This window comes from Tauraco erythrolophus, unplaced genomic scaffold (assembly GCF_009769465.1).
Source record: "Tauraco erythrolophus isolate bTauEry1 unplaced genomic scaffold, bTauEry1.pri scaffold_138_arrow_ctg1, whole genome shotgun sequence".
Taxonomy (NCBI): Eukaryota; Metazoa; Chordata; class Aves; order Musophagiformes; family Musophagidae; genus Tauraco; species Tauraco erythrolophus.
Genome location: NW_028238600.1, coordinates 1 through 23299, shown reverse-complemented (window position 1 = coordinate 23299; position 23299 = coordinate 1). Strand labels below are relative to the sequence as shown.

The 23299-nt window shown below is 73.2% G+C and overlaps 6 protein-coding genes across 6 annotated transcripts; 2 read left to right on the top strand and 4 right to left on the bottom strand.

Annotated features, from left to right (window-relative positions):
- Window positions 1–3: 3 nt before the first annotated feature.
- Window positions 4–6356, bottom strand: RTKN (rhotekin; the record flags this gene model as incomplete). The annotated part of the gene is made up of 9 exons (XM_086630556.1): window positions 6246–6356; window positions 2105–2304; window positions 1945–2006; window positions 1776–1829; window positions 1574–1691; window positions 1130–1354; window positions 960–1054; window positions 547–653; window positions 4–51 (listed from the first exon to the last, which is right to left on the bottom strand). Coding segments are annotated over exons 1-9 (1020 nt in total), but the record flags the coding sequence as incomplete, so codon positions are not given.
- A 578-nt stretch (window positions 6357–6934) lies between these two features.
- On the top strand, window positions 6935–8680 carry INO80B (INO80 complex subunit B). Its single transcript, XM_086630557.1, has 5 exons — window positions 6935–6980; window positions 7094–7274; window positions 7432–7553; window positions 7850–8031; window positions 8219–8680. Exons 1-5 carry the CDS (start codon window positions 6935–6937, stop codon window positions 8678–8680), a joined length of 993 nt encoding a protein of 330 aa, XP_086486683.1.
- Window positions 8681–9498: 818 nt separating this feature from the next.
- On the top strand, window positions 9499–10935 carry WBP1 (WW domain binding protein 1). The gene is made up of 4 exons (XM_086630558.1): window positions 9499–9567; window positions 9707–9809; window positions 9924–10085; window positions 10310–10935. The coding sequence occupies exons 1-4, from the start codon at window positions 9499–9501 to the stop codon at window positions 10933–10935; spliced, it is 960 nt and encodes a 319-aa protein (XP_086486684.1).
- Window positions 10936–11863: 928 nt separating this feature from the next.
- MOGS (mannosyl-oligosaccharide glucosidase) lies at window positions 11864–15016 on the bottom strand. The gene is given in 6 exon segments (XM_086630559.1): window positions 11864–12328; window positions 12330–13575; window positions 14047–14240; window positions 14324–14544; window positions 14673–14805; window positions 14807–15016. Coding segments are annotated over 6 exon segments (2469 nt in total).
- Window positions 15017–15485: 469 nt separating this feature from the next.
- On the bottom strand, window positions 15486–19330 carry LOC147526064 (programmed cell death protein 4-like). Its single transcript, XM_086630555.1, has 11 exons — window positions 19277–19330; window positions 18122–18392; window positions 17885–17982; window positions 17702–17815; window positions 17100–17321; window positions 16764–16861; window positions 16586–16700; window positions 16021–16128; window positions 15838–15948; window positions 15614–15753; window positions 15486–15537 (listed from the first exon to the last, which is right to left on the bottom strand). The coding sequence occupies exons 1-11, from the start codon at window positions 19328–19330 to the stop codon at window positions 15486–15488; spliced, it is 1383 nt and encodes a 460-aa protein (XP_086486681.1).
- A 464-nt stretch (window positions 19331–19794) lies between these two features.
- Window positions 19795–23294, bottom strand: CCDC142 (coiled-coil domain containing 142; the record flags this gene model as incomplete). The annotated part of the gene is made up of 9 exons (XM_086630554.1): window positions 19795–20051; window positions 20276–20487; window positions 20593–20770; window positions 20844–20958; window positions 21160–21312; window positions 21426–21583; window positions 21693–21857; window positions 21942–22028; window positions 22145–23294. Coding segments are annotated over 9 exons (2475 nt in total), but the record flags the coding sequence as incomplete, so codon positions are not given.
- Window positions 23295–23299: the final 5 nt, after the last annotated feature.

The window sequence follows — 23299 nt, the reverse complement described above, 5'->3', positions numbered from 1 at the left end:
GCGCAGGACGCAGTACAGACGGGCCCCGCTCTGCGCCTCGGCCCCCGGCTGCTGCCCGTGGAGATGGCACCGTCAGTGTGGCGGGCACCGGTGGGCATCACACCGCACTGGCCCCCTGGGGTCATCCCCAGCCCTGCCGGGACCCCCAGCCCTGCCACCGCAGCCCATCCCCTGCCCAGTGCAGGGGGACAGGGGCAGCCCCCTCCCCAGCATGGGGATCCCCTGGTCTCCTGTTACAGTCCAGACCCACTGGCCACCACCCATCCCCGTCCTGTCCTGGTCCCCATCCTCATCTCCTCGTCCCCATCCCTGTTCCATCCCTGTCCCCATCCTCAATTCCATCCCCGTCCCATCCCCATGCCCGTCCCTGTCCCCATCCTCATCCCTGTCCCATCCCATCCCCATCTCTGTCCCCATCCCCATCCTCATCCCTGTCCCATCCCATCCTATCCCCATCCCATCCCCATCCCCATCCCATCCCATCCCCATCCCCAACCCCATCCCTGTGCCCATCCCATCCCCATCCCATCCCCGTGCCACGCTCACCTGCAGCCGGAGGAAGCCGGTGGTCACCGGGGCGGCCATGCAGCGGGGCTGGGCAGCCAGACGGCAGCACATGCTGCCGTAGAGGGGCAGCCAGAAGGAGCTCTCCTCTGGGGGGGCACGCTTGCCTGGGGCACCCGGGCACAGACCCCCTCTGCACCACCCTGCCCTACTGGGACCCCAGACCCCTCTCCCCACCCTGCCAGACCCCCCAGACACATCCCACCCCCAGACCAGCTGGGACCCCAGACCCATCACCCCCAACCCCACCAGCACCCCACCACGGTTTCTCTCTCCCCCCATCCCACCCCAGACCTCCCCCTCCTCACCCTGCCAGGCCCCCAGCCCCCTTGCCCGCCCCATGCCGTGCTGTGCCATGCCGTGCCGCACCGTGCCACGCGCTCACGCGTGCTCACCGCTGCTGGCGATGGTGAGGTCGTGGGTGCGGAATCCATCCTGCACCTCGGCCAGGGAGAGGACGGTGTGTGCCAGCAAGTGGAATTTGGGGCCCCTGCGGGGACGGCAGGTGAGGGGAGCAGGGACGGGGGGGACACGGCGGGGGAGAACAGGGGGCACAGGTACTCACGGCACGCTGGGGGCTGGCAGCAGGAGGGGGCTGGTGCCCCCGTTACCCGGGGGGCTGCCGGGGCCCCCGTCCATAGCGGCGCGCACCCGCTTGCCGGCGGAGCGTCCCAGGGAGGTGCTGAGGCGGGTGGCCAGTTTCCTGGGGGTGCTGCCCTGCGCTGCGCCCCCCGCCAGCCCCGCGCTGTACAGCTCCACCTTCAGCTCGAAATCGGGCCCGGCCTCTGAGCTGGGGGGCACCGGGTGAGCGGGGGGGCTACAGCGAGGGGGGAACACCCCCTGCCCTCCCTGCCCCACCGCCCACCCCAGGACCGTCTGTGCCACCCCATAGCCCAGAGGTCCTCATGGGGGGAGGCAGGGGAGGGCAGGGGTCCCCCTGGGGGAGGCAGAGGTCCCCACGGGGGGGGTCAGGGAAGGGCAGGGGTCCCCCCAGGGTGCACCCGCTCACAAGAGGACGGCGCCCTCGAAGCAGATGTCGGTGAGGGTCCGGTCCACCAGCACCATAGGGGTGTCGTGGATCTCCGCCCCGAGCTGCAGCAGGCAGAAGACGGCGCAGCGGTGCAGCTCTGCAGGGGGAGGGTGGCGAGGTGGGGGGGGGTGTCAGTACAGGGCAGGGGGGGCGGGTGCTGCCCCCCTGCACCCCCACTCACCTCCCTTATTCCTGAAGTACTCCGTGTCCTTCCACATCAGCGGGATGCGCAGGTCTGGGGTGGGGGGGAGGCGGGTGGTGAGGGGGCTGCCAGCACCCAGGACCCCCCACCAGCATCCCCCCACGAGCAGGATGCACGGAGGGGGGGTGACCCAGCAGGACCCCCATACCTGAGACGCAGACGGTGCCACGGCAGGGCAGGCGCTCGTCCACGGGGCCGGCGTCCGAGGGGCTGCGGGGGGAAGCGGGGTGGTGGTGATGGAGGGATGTAGCTGTGCCAGCTGCCCCCCCCTCATCCCCCCCATCCCCCCTGTGCCCCCCGGCTCTCACCGCCTCGCCGTGCGCCGCAGCACCTGCGCCTCCTTCCTGCGCTGCAGCTCGGCCATGTAGGCCAGGACGCGGCTGTTGCAGAGCAGGAGGCTCTTGGCGGCTTCCAGCGCCTGCTCCCGCCGGCTGCAGGCGGCCAGCAGCTTGCACGCGCCTTCCCGCAGCCGCAGCTCCCGCTCCATCTTCCGCTGGATCTCCGTGTCCTGCGGGACAGGCGGCACTCGGCGGGGCTGGCTGAGGGGGGTGCGGGTCCCTCCTCACCTCTTCGGGGTCTCCGGCCCCGGATCCGGGCTGCTACAGCCTGCCCGGGGACACGGAGCCACCGCACAGCGCGGGGTCCCAGCCGGGCACCCCTGGGGGGTCCCAGCTGTGCACAGCTCTAGGGGGTCCCAGACATGTACCCCTGGGGGGTCCCAGGCGTGCACACGTGGGGGGGTCCCAGCTATGCACCCCTGGAGGGGGGCCCAGACATGCACGCTGGCTGGGGGGGGTCCCAGCTGCACATGCACAAGAGGGTCCCAGCCATGCACAGCGCTAGGGGGCCCCAGCCACGCATCTTTGGGTGGGGGGGTCCCAGCCACACACCCCCGGGGGGTCCCAGCCACGCACACTGGCTGGGGGGGTCCCAGCTGCACATACATGGCGGGTCCCAGCCGTGCACCCCTGTCTCGGTGCAGCTCAGGGCACCCAGTCCAGGCCTAAGCACAGGGGGGGACACCAGCCCCCCCACAGCTCCGCTCCCACTGGCAGGGGCCGATCCCCATTGCTACCTCTGTCACCCCCCCACCCCAAACCAGCCTTTGCTGCAGCCACCAAATAAACACCCCGCGCCCCCCCGGGGCTACGCAGCTGCCAGCCCCTGGGGGTGCCCTCAGAACGGCCCCCAGCCCCGGGGGCTGCAGCCCCACCGCCCCCCAACAGCCCCAGCCGGCAGGGAAGTTGTGCACCCCACGGAGACAGCGTGTACCCCACAGATGTGCCACGCACCCCACAGAGACAGCGTGTACCCTGGGGGGGAACCATGCACCCCACAGATACATCTTGTACCCCATGGCGGAGCCACATGCACCACGGATACACTGTGTACCCCACAGGGGACCAGCACACCCCACAAATCCACCAAGCGCCCAACAGACGTGCCAGGCACCCCATGGATGTCCCCACGCACCCCACAGATACATCATGTACCCCACAGCAGAGCCGTGGACTCAGCGGATACATCACGTACCCCATGGGGGAACCACGCGCCCCACAGATACACCGTACATCCCTCAGACGTGCCACATGCCCCACGGGTACATCGTGTACCCCACAAGGGATTGACGCCCCACAAATCCACCATGCACCCCACGGATGTGCCATGCGCCCCATGGATGTGCCACGTGCCCCACAGATACATCACGTACTCCACAGAGGAACCATGCACCCCACGAACACATTGTGTATCCCACGGGGGAACGACGCACCCCACAAATCCACCACGTGCCCCACGGATGTGCCACGCGCCCCACGGATGCATCATGCACCCCACAGATACATCATGTATCCTGTGGGGGAAAGACACCCCACAAATCCACCACGTGCCCCACGGATGTGCCATGCGCCCCACAGATACATCGTGTACCCCGTGGGGGAGCGATGCACCCCACAAATCCACCACGCACCCCATTGGGGAACCACACGCCCCCCGCGCCCCCCAGCTTTGCCACGTGCCCCCCAAACGTGCCCCCCAGCCACCGCAGACACCCCCAGTCGGGGGGCGAGGAGCACCCCCAACCCTCCAGCCCCCAACTCACCGCCGGTACCGGTTGCCGCTCCATTCCGGTACCGGCTGCTGCCTGCACATCCCGCCCCCCCCCCGGGCCCCCTGCCCATGGAGCCGCAGTGACGTCATCGCCTGCTATAAATAACCCCAAGCAACGGGCAAAGGGGGGGGGGGGCGGCAGCAAGCGGGAAGTCACCCCCACACACCCCAGGACCACCCCCCCATTCTCATGCGGACACCCCCCCCCCCAAGGAGGGTGCGGGTGGGGAGCGCTTTCCATCTTCCTGGGACCTCTGGATCCCCCCCCGGATCCCGAGTTCCCCGGGGTCCGGGGGGGGGTTCCGGGGGGTCCCGAGGGGGAGGTCCCGAGGAGGGGGTCCCCCCAGTTCCTACCTGGAGACTAATGGCGATCTGACGGATATAGAGCATGTTGAGATCTTCCAGGATCCGCAGCTTTTCCTGCATCTGGAGGCGCTGCCCCCTCCCCGCCACCTCCATCGGGACCACCGGGACCCCCCCGGCTATTGGGGGGGGGCTGGGGGGGGTGGGGGGTGGCGTGGTCTCCCGCATCCACCCCAAATCCCCACCCGTGGACCCCACTGCATCCAGCGCCGTCGGGAGTCGGATCCTTTTGGGTGCCCCCCCCCCCTTCGTACCCCACGGCTGCGGAGAGAAAAGGGCCCTTTCATTGCTCCCCCCCCGCTCGGGAACCGGCTGCTCCCCCCCTCCAGCCCCCCCCCCCCGGTACCGGCCGCCCCCTCCCTCCGAACAACCGGACACTGTGCGGGAAAGGGCAGCGGGGGCGGTTTAAGGCGGGGGGGGGAGACACGACGACACGGGATAAGGGGTGTGGGGGTTGGGGGGCAGGACGGGGTGCAGGGGACGGGGTGCAGCAGGCAGGGTGGGGGGCACAAGACAGGGGGTGCGGGGGCGCCGGGACCGGTTCGGGTTGGGGTGCCGGGAGGAGGGGGGGGGGGGGGGAAACGGATCGGGGTACGGGGAGGAGACGCGGCACCGGGACCGGCGGAGGGACGGGAGGGGGTGGGGGGGACGGGTCCCCCCGTCCCCCCCCACCCCCTCCCGTCCCCCTGCCGGTCCCGGTGCCGGTCGCCGCCCCCTACCGGCCCCGGTGGGCGCAGCAGCGCGAGACACCACCCCCCCCCCGGTACCTTCCTCCGCTCCGCCGCGGCGCGCACAGGAAGGCGGCGGCCGCCCGCCCCCGGCCCGCCTCCCCCATCCCCCCCCTTCCCCCCACCCCCCCCGGCCATTCCTCCGCCGGCTCCGCTTACAGGGGCCGCCCCCACCCCACGGCGGCACCGGCGGCTCCGGGATACCGGGACAGGGCGGGAGGGGGGAGCGGCGGCGGGGCGCCCCCTGGCGGAGGGACACTCCCACCCACCCCGCCGTGTGCACCGGGACCCCCTCGTGTGCATCGAGACTCCCCTCGTGTGCAGACAGTACTGGGAGAACTGAGACCCCCCCCCCCCAAGTGCACCGGAGAACCCCCCCCGTGCACCGCTGGTACCAGGGGAACCAGGACCCCCCCGTGTGCACCGGGACTCCCTACAGTGCACCGGGACCCCCCCTGTGTGAACTGGGACACCCTCGTGTGCACTGGGACCCCCCCGTGTGCACCGGGACCCCCTAGAGTGCACCAGGACCCTCCGTGTGCACTGGGAACCCCGCCTGCCATTTGCGCCAGGACCCCCCATTTGCACTGGGCACCCCCGCGTGTGAACTGGGACCCTCCTGTGTGCACCAGGACCCCCTAGAGTGCACTGGGACCCCTGCCCACCATGTGCACCAGGACACCCCGTTTGCACCGGGCACCCCCGCGTGTGAACTGGGACCCCCTCGTGTGCACCAGGACCCTTCCAGAGCGCACCAGGATCCCCCCACGTGCACCAGCCCCCGTGCCTCGTGCCCAGCCAGGGTCCATGTGCCGCGTACCGTGTGCCTGGCGAGGCGGGGTCGAGGGTCCCGCTCCCACAGCCCGTCCTGGAGCCCTGGCACCCACGGAGCCCCCTCCCTGGGCACCCTGGACCCCCGCAGCCCTGGCATGGATCCAGCCCTCGTCCAGTGCCAGCACACCCTGCACCGGCGTCCCGGCTGAGCCCCGGCCGTGGTCCCACTGCACCGGCCTGGCACGCTGCCGGTGGCGAGGGTGGCCATGCCAGGGGCGCGGGCGCTTCCCGCTCTGCCGGAGCAAGAACCGGCCGGTGCGGCGGGAAATCCCGGCTGGGCCGGTGGCAGCCGGTGCTGCCGGCGGGACAGGTGGGACGAGGGCGGCGGGTGCCAGGAGCCGGGGAGCGGCTGCGGGCACCCTGGCTGCCCACCTGCCCGTGCGGCCCGGTGCTGGCGACGGCGGCGGTGCCGTACCTGCGCGGAGTCGGCCAGGAGGCTGAGGCGGCAGCGGCCGCGGCGGATCTCCATCTCGAGGGCCGAGCCGCGGGCCACGGTCACCCGGCTGCCCTGGTTGCGGCAGAACATGGTGCCGGTGCCGGTGACCGGGGGCTCCCGCGGGACGTTTCCTCGGCTCCGAGCCGGGAGCTAAACCCCTCCCCGGCCCCGCCGCACCTGGCACGGGGGCGGGACGCACCGGTGGGGCACCGGGACACGCCGATCCCGGTCACCACCGACCCGCACCGCTGCAAAGCGCCCCGGGGAGCCGCAGGAGTCGGAGCGGGGCCGCGGCTGGTACCGGGGCTGGTACCGGGGCTGGCACCGGGCAGCTCCTGGCACGGGCGGGACAATGGCCCGAGTCAGCGCCGGCAGCCTGCGGGGACGGGGGGGGTAGGGGGGCGTGGGGGGGGGGGGGGTACGGGGGGGGTGCACGTGCTAATTCATGCACAGCTGCGGCGCGCCCGGGCGCGCGCTGCCCCGGCGGAAACAGGCGCCGCGAGCCTTGAAGCGGGCAGCGCTGCCCTGTTGCCCACTTCAAAGATGGCGGCGGCGGCATCACTCCCCTCCCGCCCGTCCTGGGCGGGTTCCGCCGCGCCGCGCCGCGCCGGGCGGAAGTGGGTCCGCCCGGTAATCGGTTCCCCCAGACGGCGGAACACCGGCACCGGATGAGCAAGGCCTGGCGGCGCGGCAGGATGGAGGGCGGTGAGCACGGTGAGCGGCCCGGGCCGCGACTCGCGGCTGCGGCCCCGCCGGTCGCTCCGCGGCGGCGCCGGGGCCCCGGGCCGGGCTGACGGCCGCGTGTGTGTGTCCCGGTGCCCCCGCAGGGCAGGAGGGCGCGGCGGGCGGCGGGCACGGCTCCCACAAGAAGAAGCACAAGAAGCACAAGAAGAAGCACAAGAAGAAGCACCACCACGAGGCGGCGGGGCCGCCCCCCGCCCCCGAGCCGCGCAAGCCGCAGCTCAAGCTCAAGATCAAGCTGGGGGGGCAGATCCTGGGCACCAAGAGGTGAGGGGGGGGCGGGGGGGGGCCGGCCGGGCTCGCCCCCCACCCCGCAGGCACCGTCGTGCCGCTCGGACGCGCGTCCCGCCCCCGCCGGGGCCCGGCCCCCGCGGCCCGGCTGGCCCCTCCCGGCCTCACCAGCCCCCCCGCGCTCTCCCCGCAGCGTGCCGACCTTCACGGTGGTCCCCGAGGCGCCGCGCTCGCCCTCCCCGCTGATGGTGGTGGACGAGGAGGAGGAGGAGCCCACGGAGGGGGTGCCCATCGAGCAGTACCGGGCCTGGCTGGGTGAGCCCCGGGGGCAGCGGCACCGGGGCGAGGGGGCTGTGGGGGGGACTCGGGGGACTGGAGCAGCGGGGGGGCCCTGCAGGGGTGCTCTGTGCCCCCCTAAACGGGCCGTGGGTGCGGCTGTGCCCCCTGTGCCAGGGCGGGCTGGGCAGTGCCCGATGCCCCGCTGAGGGGGCACGGACGGCCCCTGGCCCTGCTGCCTGGGACAGCGCGAGTCACCCTGTCTCGGCTTCAGGGGCGGTGTGACCCCAGGGTGGGGCGACACCCCCGCCCCCAGTGACTCTTCTCCCCCCCAGACGAGGACAGCAACCTGGACCCCTCGCCGCTGCCGGACCTGGACTCGGAGAGCTGCTTTGCTGCCCGTGAGGAGGAGGAGGAGGAAGAGGAGCGCTGGCTCGATGCCCTGGAGAAGGGCGAGCTGGACGACAACGGGGAGCTCAAGAAGGAAGTGGACGAGTCCCTGCTGACGGCACGACAGGTGAGGGGGGGGGTCGTGACGGGTGAGGGGGGCCACAGAGCCATCGGGGGCCGGGCTGAGGGGTGCCGCCCGGGCCGTGGGGCTGCTGGCAGCAGGAGCAGGGCGAGGTGTGGGGCAGGAGGGGCCCCAGCCAGGCTGCACCCACTGCCTGGGGGCCGTGCCCCCGCGGTGACGGTGCCCCCCGCAGAAAGCCCTGCTGCACAAGCAGCAGAGCCAGCCGCTGCTGGAGCTGCCCATGGGCTACAAGGCGAAGGAGCTGACGGAGGAGATGCTGGTGAAGCGGGAGGAGCGGGCGCGCAAGCGGCGCCTGCAGGCGGCCCGGAAGGCGGAGGAGAACAAGAACCAGACCATCGAGCGCCTGACCAAGACGCACAAGGCCAAGGTGAAGACGCTGCGGGAGCGCCGGGCCAGGCCGGCCCCCTGCCCGGTCATCCGTTACTGCAACGCCATCGACCGCATCACCGTCTCCTTCCCGCCTGGGGTGGCCCTGCCGCTGCTGCCCGCCGCCGCCGCCCCCGCCGCGCCCCCGCCCGTGCTCTGCGGCGTCGCCGGCTGCTCCAACCGCAAGCGGTACTCGTGCTCCCGCACCGGGCTGCCGCTCTGCAGCCTGGCCTGCTACCGGCGGCACCACCGGGAGGCCGCGGCCTAGGCCCGGCGGGGGCCGGCACGGACTGAGGGCACCGGGGGGGGGGGGGGGAGGGGGGTCACGGCCGGGGCGGGCCCCGCGGCGGCGCCGCTGCCCGGTGCCGCGGGGCTGATTAAAGGCTGTCGGTGACGGAGCCGCCTGCGGGTCCCGCCTCCCCGCGGCGTGTCGCGGGCGGCCCGGCCCCGCCATCGCGGGCAGCGCCCGTTGGCTGCGGCCGTGCCCGGCAGACAGCAAGGGTGTTGGTTGGTTGGGGCCGCCGCCAATCATTCGCCCGGGGCGAGCCGGCGCCGCGCATTGGCCACGCTCTCCCCAACGCCCGCCCCGAGGGCGGGCCCCGGCCGGCCGGGGAAGGCTGTGCCTGTGGGTGGGGCGCGGCGGCGCGGGGCGAGGCTGTGGTTGGCTGGCGTGCCCGCCAGTCACGGTCGGGAAGGGGGCGGGACTCCGCCTGCGGTTGGTGGCGGCGGCCGCCAATCCCGGCGGGGGCGGGGCTCGGTCCCTTTGTCTCTGTTGTTGGGCGTGAGGCGCGGGCAGACAGCGCACGATTGGCGGGAGCAGGGCGGCGGCGGCGGTGCCGATTGGCGGGCGGCGGCGGGGCTGCGGCGGATTGGGCGGTCGGCGGCGGCAGGGGGCGGGATCTTCGGCCCGGGCGTGATGGCGGCGGCGGAGGCTGCGGCCCGGGCGGTGGCGGCGAGCCGGGCGGCCGGGATGGGGCCGGCGGCGGCGGCGGTGGCGGGGCAGCGGCTGCTGCTGCGGGCGGCGGGGGCCGGGGCGGCCGAGCGGGCGGAGCCGGAGCGGGGCCGCGGCGGGCTGTAGGCGGCGCCATGGAGCGGCCCGGGAGCGGCGGCGCCGAGGGGGCCTGGGCCGCGCTGCTGGGCCGGCAGCACCAGCAGGTACGGCCGGGGGCCGGGGACCGCGGGCCGGGGCGCGGGCGGGACCCGCTGCCGGCGGGCCGGGACGCGGCTCCTTCCCCCGGGGCCGCGGCGGCCGCCCCGTTGCCGGTCCGGGGTGACGGGGCGGCTGCGCCCGCAGGCCCGGGAGTACTGCCCGGGGGTGAACAACCAGCCCTACGTGTGCGAGACCGGGCACTGCTGCGGGGAGACCGGCTGCTGCACCTACTACTACGAGCTGTGGTGTGAGTGCGGGCGGGGCTGCGCCCCGGCTGGGGGGGAGTGTCAGGGGCTGCCGCCCCCCCGCCCCGCGGGAGGTGGGCTGCGAGCCGGGGGTGACCCCGCTCTGCTCCCCGCAGGGTTCTGGCTCCTCTGGACCATCCTCATCCTCTTCAGCTGCTGCTGCGCCTACCGGCACCGCCGGGCCAAGCTGCGCCTGCAGCAGCAGCAGCGGCAGAGGGAAATCAACCTCATCGCCTACCACGGTGCCTGCAACTACCCCGCCTCCATGATGGACCTCAGTGAGTGGGGGGGCTCCCCGGCCCCCCTCGCGTTCCCTCCGGCCCCCCTGGTGCCCCTACAGCCCCCCTCACATCTCCTCTGGCCCTCTTGGTGCCCCCGTGTCCCCCCACATCCTCCCGGCTCTGCCCCAGGTGCTGCCCCTGGCTGCGCACTCAGAGTCTGTCCCGTCTGGGCGCAGGACCCGGCGGCACCCTGACCCCTGTTCCGCCCCCCCCCCCCCCAGGGATGCTGGCCTCCTTCAAGCTGCCGGCCTACGAGGAGGTGGCCCACCACCCCAGCACACCGCCGCCGCCGTACAGCGCCATCCTGGCACAGCTGAGCGGGCCCCGCGGCCGCCGGGGCTCCAGCAGCCTGACGCTCTCGCCCAGCTCGGAGAACTCCAGCAGCTGCTCCTGCGAGTCGAGCTGCGCCACGTCCCCCAGCAGCACCTCGCTCTCGGTGCCGGCGACGGATGAGACGGAGCGCAGCCGGGCCAGCACGCCCAGCGAGGAGGGCGGCACCAGCAGCACCGGCACCAGCTGGGAGCTGCCCACTGAGGAGGCGCCGGCCCGCGAGGCGCCGCACAAGCATGCCCTCTTCTCCTCCACCGTGGACTTCTTTGAGGCCGACTGCCACCTCTGCTCTGACATCGAGGAGGGTGAGGAGGAGGAGGGCAGCAGTGTGGCCCGGGAGGATGGCGAGCATTTCCGGCACCGGCGCCTGACTGGGGACTCGGGCATTGAGGTGGGGCGCTGCCAGGAGGAGGAGGAGGAGGGTGAGGGCACCCAGCTCCTGGGCAAGGCTGGCCCCCCGCCCCACTGTGGGCTGCCAGGCCAGGGGGGCGGTGAGGGGCCTGCCCTGCCCGTCTGAACCCGTGCCCGCTGGCCGAGCCCTGCCCGCCCCGCTGCCTGCTAGCTTGCCTGGCCCCATCCTGCTGCCCGCTCCCCCTGCCCATACGTGGGGCAGGGGCAGGCAGCTGTGCTGGCCCAGCCCATTCCGCCTCTCCCGCCTTGGAGCAGACGCAGGGGCACAGCGGGTGCAACCCCCCTCCTGCTCAGAGGGTGCCTGGCACAGGGCAGAGTGGGATGGGCAGTGCTGCGGCGGGGGCTGCCTCCTCCCTCCTGCTCCTGGTGCTGCCCTGCGGCCCGGGCACAGCTCGCACTGGGCCCCACCGTGTGCCCGCTGCCGGGGGCTTGGGGCAGCGTCCCCAGGGTTTGGACTCTCACCGCAGAGCCCCTGGGGGCCCTTGCCTCGTCTGCCACCCCCCTTCCCCCTCCATGCCCTGTTGTGTCTGGTACCTTGTGTGGCACAGCCAGGCCCCGGGGCAGTGCCCGCTCTCGGCATGGTCCCACTGGAGCCCCCTCCCCTCCGAACTGCTTCCAGGGGCTGCAGCCACCAGGGCCCCCTGTGTGCCCCCTGCGCTGCCGGTGCTGCTGCCCGTCAGGTGGGCACACCCCCATCTCCGCCGGGGCCCAGGCAGCTCACACAGTGTTCTCTCACCATTAAAGAGATGTGGAAGTATGGCAGCCGTGCGCCTGCTGGGGGCACCGGGGCTGAGCTGGGACAACCCCCCCGGCACAGGGGGTGCTGCCTTGGCACCGTGCCTGGCACAGGGTGGGAGGAAGGGGGTAGCTGGCACAGGATGGAGCCATGACCCACCCCGACACAGGCAGCGACAGGCCACGGTGGCGGAGGTTTATTTCGGGGGGGGGGGGAGGCGATGGGCTCCGTGCCTCCCCCCCAGCACCTGAGAAAGGCAGGCGGGGGCAGCCGTGCGGGCAAGCTGCCGGCCACCACCCTAGTAGTCCTCGGCCATCACCAGCACAACCAGCGCGGACCAGCCGGCAAAGGGGTGGCAGCCCTGGCCGCGGCCCGTGCTGTCGCTGTACTGCTCCCAGAGGAAGCCGCTCTCGGCGTACTGCCGGTACACGTTGGCCACCAGGTTGTGGCGCAGCTGGTGGTACAGCTCGGCCGCCAGCTCCCGCTGCGGCCCCGCGGCGTCGGCGTAGCCGCGCAGCGCCCGCAGCGCCAGGTAGTTGATGTTGACCCAGACGGCGCCGCGCCAGTAGGGTGGGTCGTGCTGGCTGTTGCGCTGCAGGTAGAAGGGGCTGTCGCGTGCCAGGGAGCGCAGCCCGAAGGGCGTCCAGAGCTGCCGCTCGCCGCGCATGGCGCCCAGCACGGCGCCCAGCCGCGGCGAGTCGGGCCGCAGCAGCTGCAGCAGCAGTGGGAAGAGGCTGACGTAGCCCAGGGCGCCCACGAAGCGCAGGCCGCGGCGCCTCCCGCACCTCCCGCACCAGCTGCGGGGCCGGAGCGGGCTGCCCTGGCGCCGCCGGCGGCGCCCGCTGCCAGCGCAGCCCCACTGCCGCGCTGTGGTTGCCGTAGTCGGCGAAGGCGCCCAGCTCCGGGGCCCAGTGCAGCTGCTCCAGCAGGCTGTTGTCGCTCAGCGCCCGCTCCATCTCCCGGTAGTGCCCGGCTGGCTCGCCGAGCCGCTCGGCCACCTCGGCCAGCACGCGGGAGGCCAGCGCCATCCAGCAGCGCAGGTCCAGGTGCCGCTCGTCGGGCGAGGGGTGGGAGGCGCGGGGGTAGTCGTCCAGCCCCGAGGCCAGCGTCTTGGGGTTGAGGAAGAGCTCGTGCTGGGCATCGCGGCCGCGCCAGCGGAAGGTGAGGGGCAGCGGCCCCGCCTGCGTCCGGTTGTACCAGTCGTACCAGGCGCACAGGCGGGGGAAGAGGCGGCGCAGGTAGGGCAGCGGGGCGGCGGGCAGCAGGTGCTGCAGCGCCAGCAGCAGCGTCGGGGGGTTGGCCGCCTCGCTGTGCTGCAGGAGGAACTCGGGGGGCACCTTGGCGCGCGCCTCCTCGCCCAGGATCTGCTCCCGCGCGATCCAGCCCTCGGCGTTCATCAGGTCCAGCCAGTGGGCGACCACCTCGCGGCTCAGCGCCGCGTCCCAGCGCGCCAGCAGCAGCTGGTGGAAGCCCTCGTCCCACAGGAAGCCGCGGGGGAAGAAGGAGCGGGAGGGCACGGCGGTGAAGAGGGCGGCCTCGGCGGCGGGCACGGGGTGCTCCTGCAGCGGGGAGCGCACCAGGGAGCGCCCGTGGAAGTAGCCCAGGCCCCCCAGCAGGTCGCTGAGGGCAGCCTGGGCGAAGCGCTGCTGCGGCGGCGGGAAGCCCTTGCGGGCCAGCCCGAAGGTCTCCTCGAAGCGCCGCTCGAAGGCGGCTGCGTGCTGTGCCAGCGCCGCCGACAGCGCCGTGCCCGCCAGCCGCCCCGGCCGGCCCGCGGCGCTGCCCGACTCGAAGGTCACCTCCACCGCGCCGGGCGGCTCCAGCGTCACCTGGTGCAGCAGCAGGCGCCCTCGCGGCGGCGGCTCCCCCGGCAGGCCCCGGAAGGCGTCGGTGCCAAAGAAGCGGCGGCGGGCACCCCCCGGCGGGGCGAAGACGAAGCGGTTGCTCAGGCTGCTCCGCACCACCTCGGTCAGGCGGTGCAGCCCCGGGCTCGCCGCGTCCAGGTAGTTGTAGCTGCCAGCGGAGAGAGAGCGTCGGGGGTGGGAACGGGGGGGACGGGGAGAAGGGGGGGGACGGGGAAAACGGAGGGATGGGAAAAGGGAGGGATGGGGATGAGGGGCCAGGGAAGGGGGGGATGGAGATGGGGGCACAGGGAAGCGAGGGGACGGGGAAAAGGAGGATTGGGAAAAGGGGGGGATGGGGAAAGGGGGCCAGGGAAGGGGGGGATGGAGATGGGGGCACAGGGAAGCGGGGGGACGGGGAAAAGGAGGATTGGGAAAAGGGTGGGACGGGAAAAAGGGGGGGGATGGGGAAAAGGGAAGGATGGGAAAAGGGGGGGACAGGGAAAGGGGGGGATGGAGATGGGGGCACAGGGAAGTGGGGGAACGGGGAAAAGGGGGAGACAGGGGGAAGGTGGGACAGGGCAGGGGGAGAGAAGGAGGGACAGGGAAGGGGGGCCGGCCGGGGGGCACTGCAGCAAAGCACCTGGCGTATTTGAGGTCGTCGCCGCCGCCCGCCGTGGGGCGGAGGAAGGTGAGGGTGAAGTGCCCCAGCTCCTCCGTCGTCCCCGTGACGGCGGCCAGCCGCGTGCCGTTCTCCAGGTGCGGCCGCAGCGTGCCCTGCTCATCCGTAGCCACGTAGAAGAAGAGGGAGAGGAGCGGGGCTGGGCCGCCCGTGCCCTGCGGAGGAAGAGGAGGATGGGAGGAGGCACAAGGAAGGTGGTGCCCGGCGCTTCTCCTGGCGCTTCTCCTGGCACACTCACCTCCGTCCGCGCCGTGACGCGCCAACTCCAGTCCCCTCCGTGCTGCCCTCCCGGGCGTTTGACGAATTCCGTTTTCAGCACCAACCTCCCGTCCCGGATCTCCTGCATCCCGAAACTCTCCCCGTCGTGCATCAGCCAGCCATATCGCGACAGGCCGTCGCTCTGCTCGCACGTGTGACGCAAATCGGCGCCCGCCTCGTGCTGCTGGAGCCACATCAGCCCTGGGGGCACCGGGGGGGGGGTCAGACCCGGTTCACCGGGCGGGAGCGGGGGAGGGCCGAGCCCCGGGGCAGGGCAATTGCCCTGCCCCGGGGCTCGGCCTTCCCCCGCTCCCGCTCCTCTTCCTCACCGGTAACGAGAGCCCGCGGGCTGCGCGTCTTCATCCCGAAGTAGACGTGAGGCCGGTAAGTGCCCCAGAAACGGCTGGGCGAGGCGAGAGGCCCGGTAGAACCGGGGGGCACCGCGGGGGGCGCGGGGTGCGGGGGTAACGAGGCGGGCGGCCGCTCGCCACCGGCTCCATTCGGTCGCCACCGCCAAGCCCAGCGCCAGCGCCGCTGCCGCTGCCGCCACCGCCACCAGCGCGGCCCGTCCCCGCCCCGTTTCCCGCTGTTGCTCTTTTTCCCGCCGCGTCCCGCGCTCCCGGTTCCGTTCCCGAGCTCCTTCCCCGCCGCGTCGCCGCCGTTCGCCCGCCATGGCCCGGCCGCGCCGCTGGCGTCATCGCGGCGCGACGGCGGCGGCGCCCCCTGGCGGGCGGGAGGGGGAACTGTAGGGTCCGTCCTCGCCCCGATCCCGGCCCGGGGGGGACGCGGGACCCCCGGGAACCCCCCCCCCCCGCCCCCAAACACAGGCCACGCTCAGCACGTCCTGGGAAGCCGCTTTATTGTGTCCCTCGGGCGGTCCCACGGCCGGGCGGGGGTCCCAGGGCACCCCACAGCCGGGCAGGGGTCCCGGGGCATCCCACAGCCGGGCTGGGGTCCCAGGGCAGCCCACGGCTGGGTGGGGGTGCCAGGGCAGCCCCACAGCCGGGTGGGGGTCCCGGGGCACCCCACAGCCGGGCAGGGGTCCCAGGGCAGCCCACAGCCGGGTGGGGGTCCTGGAGCACCCCACAGCTGTGTGGGGGTCCCAGGGGCTGATGGCCGGCAGCACCCCAGGCCGGCCCCGCTCACTGCTTGATCTGTCCCCCATCGCCTTCGCTCACGAAGCGCTTCCGGCCCCTGCGGAGGAGGAGGAGGAGGATGATGATGAAGGGGGGCACCCCCACGGTGCCCCCGGCCACCCCAGTGCCGGTACCTGGCGGGGCAGGCGTCCCGCAGCGCCTTGGTGATGATGCCGCGGTCGAAGCAGAGCTCCACCAGCCGCTCCAGGAGGCCGTGTGCCAGCGGCACGTCCAGGCTGATGTCCCCCAGCTCCTCGTACACCCGCTGGAAGCCCTGGGGGAGCCGGCAGGGCGCAGAGCGGCGTCAGCCCCGGGGCAGGCTGCCCACCGACACCCCCTCCGTGCACCCCACGCTCACCCGGTTCATCTGGTCCAGCGTCACCAGCCCCGTCTCCCACAGCACCTTCAGCAGCGTCACCATCATGGCCACGGGCCCCTCCCCGGAGCCCTCCAGCACCATCACCACCGCCTGCAGGCAGCGGGCATCAGCGGGGCCGCAGGTGGCCCCCACCCCAGGACCCCTGGGACCCCCAGCCCTCACCTCGTACACCAGTTCATGGTGGAAGTGGGGCACCTCCAGCTCCCGCAGGCAGTGCTCGGCCTCCGACACCTCCCCGGAGAGCAAGTACTCCCGCAGCAGCAGGTTCATCTGCGGACAGCGGCAGCTGGGGCGCGGGCACAGCGCTGCAGGGGCACCGGGGGCGCACGGGGAGACGGGGTGGGGGCAAGGTGCTGTAGGTACACCGGGGGGGCACAGGGACACAGCACTGCAGGGGCACCGGGGGATGGCACAGGGGCACGGCACTGCAGGGACACCAGGGGAGCACGAGGGCACAGCGTGGGGACACGGTCCCAATTTGGGGAGGGCACAGGGACGGCTGGGGGTCACCACTGCCCTGGGTGGGCACTGGGACACGTTTTGGGGGACACCGTGGCCAGGAAGATGTCCCGAGGGATGTGGCAGGGACAGTCCATGGCATCTCTGGGGGCACATCTGGAGGCGGGGGGTGCACGGATGAGGCACGGAGCAGGGGGAGGTGTCCAGGGGGCCAGGTCGCGGGCAGGGCTGGGGGACGCGGCGCGGGACGGGAGCAGGGGGCACTGACCTCCTTGACGAGGTGCTTGACGGGGCGCTGGCCGCCCCCCACACCCCAGACGTTGTCCAGCCGGTTGACGTCGCGCTTGATGCGGAGCAGGACGGCGGCACGGTCGAGGGCGGCCCTGCGGGAGAGGCGGGTGAGGGCGGCGCGCCGGCGGGGCGGCAGGTGCCAGGGTGGCGCTTACCTGGCGTGTTCGCAGTCCACGCGCCCCTTGTAGCGCTCCAGGAAGTCCAGGGGCAGCGCGTGGTCGGCCACCGCCCGGGCAATGAACTGCCCCAGCATCTGGGCACAGAGCGTCAGCGCCCCATCCCGCTGCCCGCCGCGCCCACCGGCATCCCTCCGGCACGGCCGTGGCCCCTCGGCACATCCCCTGGCACAGCCGTGCACCCCAGAGCACCCCCCTGGCAAAGCCGGGACCCCCCCAGCACAGCTGTGTCCCTGCAGAACATCCCCCAGCGCCGCCACGTTCCCCCCGCCAGAGCATCCCCTGGCACATCCCCGTCCCGGCGCCCGCCGACACCTGGGGGGCCTCGGGGGTGTCGAGGATGAGGTCGGGCAGGTCCCGCAGCATCTTGTCGAAGGCCCAGGCGATGTCCTCGGGGGCGACGACGCGGCCCACCAGGTCGGAGAGCAGGCGGGAGGTGAGCTCGCGGTGGCTGGCCTTGCCCTCCAGTGCCAGGGCCACCGCCAGCGAGGGCACCGCGTGCCGCCGGCTGCCCAGGTTCAGCCCCCGCAGCAGCTCCTGCGCCCGGCACGTCGTCAGCTGCCACCTGCCTCCAGGGACCCCCAGCCCCTCCTTGGGGGACCCCCGACCTCCCCCAGAGACTCCTGCTGCCCTCCAGGGACACTCCCCACCCCCCAGGGACCCCCTTTTTCTCCTCCTGCACCAGCCTGACCCCCCTGAAGGTCCCCACCCCCAAGGGACCCCTCTCCTCAGGGGACCCTGCCCCTTCCTGAAGGGTCCCATCAGCAACAGACCCTCACCCCCTCCCCAGGGGACCCTTCCCCATGCCAGCATGCCCCGTCCCTCAGGGTCCGTGTCACCGAGGGGGCCCAATCCCCTCCCCAAGGACCCCAGCCCATGCCAACCCGCCCGTCCCGCGGCCCCCCGCCCCGACGCACCATGACCTCGCTGGTGTCCCCGTGCTCGAAGTACTCCAGCACCATGGGCTGCACGTTCTTCTCCAGCTCCCCCTCCTCCAGCTCGGGCACCACGGTGGCGTAGACTGTGTCGCCCTGCGGGGACAGGACGATGCTGCCCCTGCCCGTGCCGCTGCCCGCCGGGGCGGGGGGCCGGGGCCGTACCTGAGCCGCCTCATCGTAGTTGGGGTCACGGGCGTCGGGTTCCTGGTAGCCGTAGACCACGCCGGGGGCACCCCACACGCCTTTTCCCCCAGCACCGCCTGCACCGGGCACATGCGAGGTGAGCGGGGGCTTGGCGGTGGGGGGCACCAAGACCCTCAGTGGGGTCCCCCCGGGTGGTGGGAGGGCGCCCAGCCCCACGGGCACACGGGAGGGTCCCTGCCGGGCGCTGCCCCTCACCTTTCTTGGGCAGCCCCCGGCCCTTGCCCATGCGGGACCGGCGGTCGTGGGCCCGGCCCTTGGGGCTGCCAGGCTCGGGGCCGGGCTCGGCGCCCTCGGAGAGCGACTCGCGGGCCGAGTCCCGGGACGAGGTGCGCCGCAGCCGCCGCTTGGCCTTGGCCTTCAGCCGCGCCTCATGCAGCAGCTTCTCCTGGGGGGTCCAGGTGTGGGGACCCCCGGCCCCCAGCAGCTCCTCGTCCCCGTCCTCCTCCGCGCCCGCCGGGCAGGGGCCCTGTGCACCGCGGGCACCATCACCGTGAGCCAATGCGGGCTCCCCCAGGACCCCTGTGTGCCCCCAGCCTCTCTTGAGACCCCCCATGGGACCCCTGCCATTCACCCCTGGCCTCCTCTGGGACCCCCACGAACCACCGTGGGACCCTGCCACATAACTCTGGTCTCCCCCAGGACCCCCATGTGCCCCCAGCCTCTCCTGAGACCCCCATGGGACCCCTGCCATGCACACCTGGCCTCTCCTGGGACCCCCACAGACCCCTGGCCTCCCCCCGGACCCACAAGGGACCCCAGCTATGCATCCCCTGGCCTCCTCCAGGACCCCCATGGGACCCCCACCATCTAACTCTGGTCTCTCCCGGGACCCCCATAGACCCCTGGCCTCCAGCCTCTCCCAACACCCCCATGGGACCCCCCACCATGCACCCCTGGCCTCCCTTGGGACCCCCATGAAACCCCACCATGCACATCCAGCCTCTCCTGGGACCCCACACAGACCCCCTAACCTCTTCTGGAACCCCCACCATATACCCCCCCGTCTCTCTTGGGACCCCCAAGGGACCCCTGCCATGTACCCCGCAGCCTCTCCTGGGACCCCCATAGACCCTCTGACCTGCTCTGGGACCCCCACCATGTACCCCCAGTCTCTCCCGGGACCCCCGCCACGCACCATTACCCTCCCCTGGGACACCCACGGACCCCCCCCCGCCAAGTGCTCTCCAGCCTCCTCGGGACCCCCAAGGCCCCCTCCGTTCCCGCCGGTGCCGCCCCCCGCCCCGCACACGTAGCACCGGCCCCGTCTCGGCCCCGTTCCCGGTCCCAACCGGGAGTCTGCCCGGGGGGGCGGGGGTTCGGTCCGGTACCGGTACCGGTGCCGTTACTTGCCGTAGCGAAGGGGCCGCGCTCGGCGACCCCCAACTGGGCGGCGGGGACTGCCATAGCGGGCGGCACCCGGGGGCCGCACCGGGACCGGGACCGGGACCGGGAAGGGGCGCTCGGCTCGCCTCGACCCCGCCCCCGCGGCGGAAGTGACCGGGGGCGGCGGCATCATGGGAGCCGTAGTCATACCGGGGGCTCCGGTCCCCCCGACCCCCCTCCCCGGGCTACCGGGCTTCGGCAGCGGCTCAGCCGCTGCCGAAGCCCGGTAGCCCGGGGAGGGGGGTCGGGGGGACCGGGCAGAGCCCACCCCACTGGGAACTGCAGGCAGGAAAGCGGGAGCGATGCTCCAGCCATGCCGGGGGGCCCGGAGCCCCCCAGAATCCCCCCCATCCCCGGGGTTTGGGGTCCCCGGGTCCATTCCCACCCGCAGTCGGACACAGGGAGAGACGCAGGGATGGAGATGGGGGGGGGGCACTGGCTGAACCCCCCCGTATCCGCTTTATTGCCGCCGCGGCGGCGAACGGTCAGGCTTCGGGACCGTTGCCCACGCAGGGTAAGCCGGGCACGCGCCAGCGCCGGGCACGGTGTAACCGTAACGAGAGCCACTGCTGCTGGTTGCCCGATAAGTAGGATTCGGGGACGCCGCTCCGTAGCCGTCCCGGTAGCTCGGCACCGGGGGTGGCCGAGGGGCTCCCCGCTGCCGTCGTCAGTGCCTCCAAGGTCTCCAGGCCGTGCAGGCTGCCCGTGCCCGCTTCCTGCGGGTGGGCACCGTCGTCCGAGCCTGGCCGGGGAGAAGAGATGGGAATTGGTGAGGATGGGGCGAGGACCCATCCGTGCCGGGGCTCCCAGACACCGAGAGGTGGCTCTTGCCCCCACCCTGCGCTCCCCGACACCCGTCCCGCCGTCTGCCAGGACCTGGGATGGCCACAGCCCACAGGGGTTCGGGTAGGAGCGCAGTGGGCGCGGACCATCCCCATCCCCATCCCGTCGCTGCCCCCTACTCACAGCAGCGGCGCAGGGGGTGCCAGGGCCGGGGGGACATGCCAGCCGCCCCCCCGGGCTGCTGCAGGAGGCAGAGGATGGCCCCGTCCATCTGCTGGAAGACGCGGAGGGAGAGCAGGGACTGCCGGGTCTCGGGGGCCAGCCCGTAGCGCTCGGAGCCCACCAGCTCCCGCACCAGCTCGAAGTCCTGCCGCAGCTGCAAGGCTCCCTGCAGGCTGGGGGGCACCGGCAGCGCTCAGCCCGGCCGCACCGGCACGGCACAACCCGCACCGGCACGGCACAATCCGCGCCGACCCAGCCCTGCTGCCCACCACCGGTACCTAAACTTGATCCGCTGGGCCAGGATGTGGTCCATCCAGGCCTCCAGGAAGGCCGTGGTCACCCGGGCCAGGGCGGGCGCCTGGGCGTCGCAGGGTAGGAGCTGGGCACCCTGCAGCACCTGGCCCAGCACCGCATGCGCCGCCGCTGCTGCGTACGCACTGGGGGAGCTGGGCAGGTCTGCAGGGGACACACATGCTCAGCCCTGCCCACGGCCCTGCCCAGCACCCTGGCACCCCGGTACGGTACCCACCGGCGCGGAGGCCGACCCTCCAGTGCTTGCCCAGCGGCATGGTCTGGTCGAAGATCTCCGCCGACTTCCGCTTGCAGTTGGTGGAGAACATCTTCAGCACGTCCCCTGAGAAGAGCTGGGGGGCAGAGCGGGGGGAGCCGGAGTGGCACAGTGGCCCCACGGCACCCTGTGGCTCCCTGGGCCATGCCCAGCTGGAGCAGAACCACTGGGGCCTCTCCCGCCATGGCATGGCATGGCATGGCATGGCATGGCATGGCATGGCATGGCACGGCTCCAGCCAGCTCCTGGATGTCCGCAGGCAGTAGTCAGGCTGTACCTGGATGCTGGCAGCCATGGAGCGAATTTGCTGGCACAGCTGGTGTTCCTGGTGGGACAGCGGAGCAGGGGGCAGCGGCGGGGGGGTGTCCCCAGGCTCCGGGAAGGTCCCGCTCACCAGCACCACCAGCCTGTCTGTCTCCATCTGCAGCAGCTGGAGGGAAGAGGGGCGAGAGGAATCCTGCCCAGCGGCCGGCCCCATGGCCCAGCCTCCGCGAGGAGGGGGCTGACCGACCCCCCCAGGGCACGTCCCTGTCCCCCACGTACCTGCAGGTCCCCCTGGGTGACGAGCAGGAACTGGGGCAGGGCCCAGGCTGCCAGGTAGCGGCAGGCTCTGCCCATCAGCCAGGCGCAGGCAGCCTGCGCCACGGCCAGGCAGCGGCCCAGCACCTGCAGGCGCAGGCAGGGGGGGCCAGGGGGGAGGCCTGGGGGGGCACAGAGGCACGAGAGTTGTCAGGGGGCTGTGGTGGGCAGCGGCACCCAGCAGGTGGGGGTCAGCCCAGAGGGGACCCCCGTCCCCGATGCCCCACTCACTGGGCAGGCAGGCGGGCAGGGGCCGCAGGCAGCGCAGGGCAAAGGCCAGGGCTGGGTAGAGCCGCTGCAGGCACCGCGCCGTCCTGCTCCGCACCGGCCCTGCCGCCGGCACCGGCTCCCCGGAGCACTTGTCGGACAGACCCGAGCCCAGGGCGCGGGTGAAGTCTGCGGGGGGGCACCAGTGAGCACCCCTGTGCTGCCCTCCCACCAGCACCCCATACCCTGCACCCCGTATCCCGCACCCCATACCTCTCTCCCAGCTCTGGAGGACGCCCTGGCACAGCAGGCGCAGGCAGAGCCGCCCCAGCTCCTCCTCGCACTCCCAGGGGACGTGGGCTGCGGGGCACACACGGCGTGAGGGCCCGCGCACCCCGCGGCGGCACCGGAGGGATCCCGGGGAGCCGTTCCTCGGTGCCGCCAACCCGACACCCCCCGCGCCAGCGCTCACGTACCCTGGGCGAGAGCGTGGCTCAATGCCCGCGCGGCGGCGGCGGCCCTGCCTGCCCCGCGGTGCAGCAGCCCCAGGCGGTGCCCCAGTGCGGTGCCAGCAGCCCCCCAGAAGAGCGGGCGGTACTGGGCATGCAGGGCCTGGGCTGCCGGCGCGCGGGAGGCGTCCAGCCACCGCACCGACTTCCAGCCGGGAGAGCTCAGCCCGGTGGCCGTGTCCGGGCTGGCCGCCGGCGGCTCTAGGGACTCGGGGCACTCTGCCGTCGCTGGCGTCTCCTGCTTGGGCCCGTGGAGGATGTGGTGCCAGAGGCTGTCGGCGGAGGCCACCAGCACCTCTAGGATGAGGCCCACCAGCTCCTCATCCTCCCTGCACAGCGCCCGCAGCTCCCCAGCGAGGCCCAGCGGCTCCTCCTGTCCAGACGGTCCCGCATCCACCGCGGGGCCGTGCTCTGGGGGCCAAGGCACCGTGACGTCCTCCCAGCAGACATGTTCTGCCTCGCCACCCCCGTCCCGCGGCTGCAGGAGGGGCTGGAGCCGCTCAGCCGCCAGCCGGCCCCGCTCGGCAGCCAGGATCCCCAGCACCCTGTCCGTGGGGAAGGCGTGGGAGCGATCCCCAGTGACCCTGCGGCAGCCAGCGATGCCAGTGGGCAGGAAGCCGGCGATGCTCAGCTCCAGGGCCAGGTCACCCACCACCCGGTTGTAGATCTCCAGGCCCTGGAAGAGGTCAGAGAGCAGCTCCGGCGGAGGGGTGGCAGCGGGGCCGGCCCGTGCCAGCCCCCGCAGCCGCGCCTCGGCGTGCCGCTCGGCCAGCCGCGCGGCGTGCAGCGCCAGCAGCAGCAGCGCCCGCCGCATGTGCGCCACCGACTCGTGCCTGCGCAGCAGCAGCGGCCGCAGCCACGGGTCACCGCGAATGCGCCGCCGCAGCCCGCTCCAGTGGCCGGCGTGCGTCCGCAGCTCCTGGCAGAGCCCCCGCAGTGGCTGGGCGGCCCCCAGTTTCCCTGCCGGCAGCTCCGGCTGCTCCACCAGCACCAGGAGCCGGCGGACGAAGTCGGAGGCAGCCTTCAGCCGGCGGCTGTAGTCGCGGGCGAGGCGGAGGTGGTGGCGGTGCTGCAGCAGGGCGTGCAGGGCGGCACCGCGCTTGGCCACGCTCGGGTGGACGG

Coding starts and splice junctions, on each gene's coding strand:
- INO80B (XM_086630557.1), top strand. CDS start 6,935: ATGAGCAAGGCCTGGCGGCGCGGCAGGATGGAGGGCGGTGAGCACG. Junction 7,275..7,431: donor CAGATCCTGGGCACCAAGAG/GTGAGGGGGGGG, acceptor CTCTCCCCGCAG/CGTGCCGACCTTCACGGTGG. Junction 8,032..8,218: donor CCCTGCTGACGGCACGACAG/GTGAGGGGGGGG, acceptor TGCCCCCCGCAG/AAAGCCCTGCTGCACAAGCA.
- WBP1 (XM_086630558.1), top strand. CDS start 9,499: ATGGAGCGGCCCGGGAGCGGCGGCGCCGAGGGGGCCTGGGCCGCGCTG. Junction 9,568..9,706: donor TGGGCCGGCAGCACCAGCAG/GTACGGCCGGGG, acceptor CTGCGCCCGCAG/GCCCGGGAGTACTGCCCGGG. Junction 9,810..9,923: donor CTACTACTACGAGCTGTGGT/GTGAGTGCGGGC, acceptor TGCTCCCCGCAG/GGTTCTGGCTCCTCTGGACC.
- LOC147526064 (XM_086630555.1), bottom strand. CDS start 19,330: ATGGCAGTCCCCGCCGCCCAGTTGGGGGTCGCCGAGCGCGGCCCCTTC. Junction 18,393..19,276: donor AGCGCGGCCCCTTCGCTACG/GCAAGTAACGGC, acceptor CGCGGTGCACAG/GGCCCCTGCCCGGCGGGCGC. Junction 16,701..16,763: donor GTGGACTGCGAACACGCCAG/GTAAGCGCCACC, acceptor CCTCTCCCGCAG/GGCCGCCCTCGACCGTGCCG.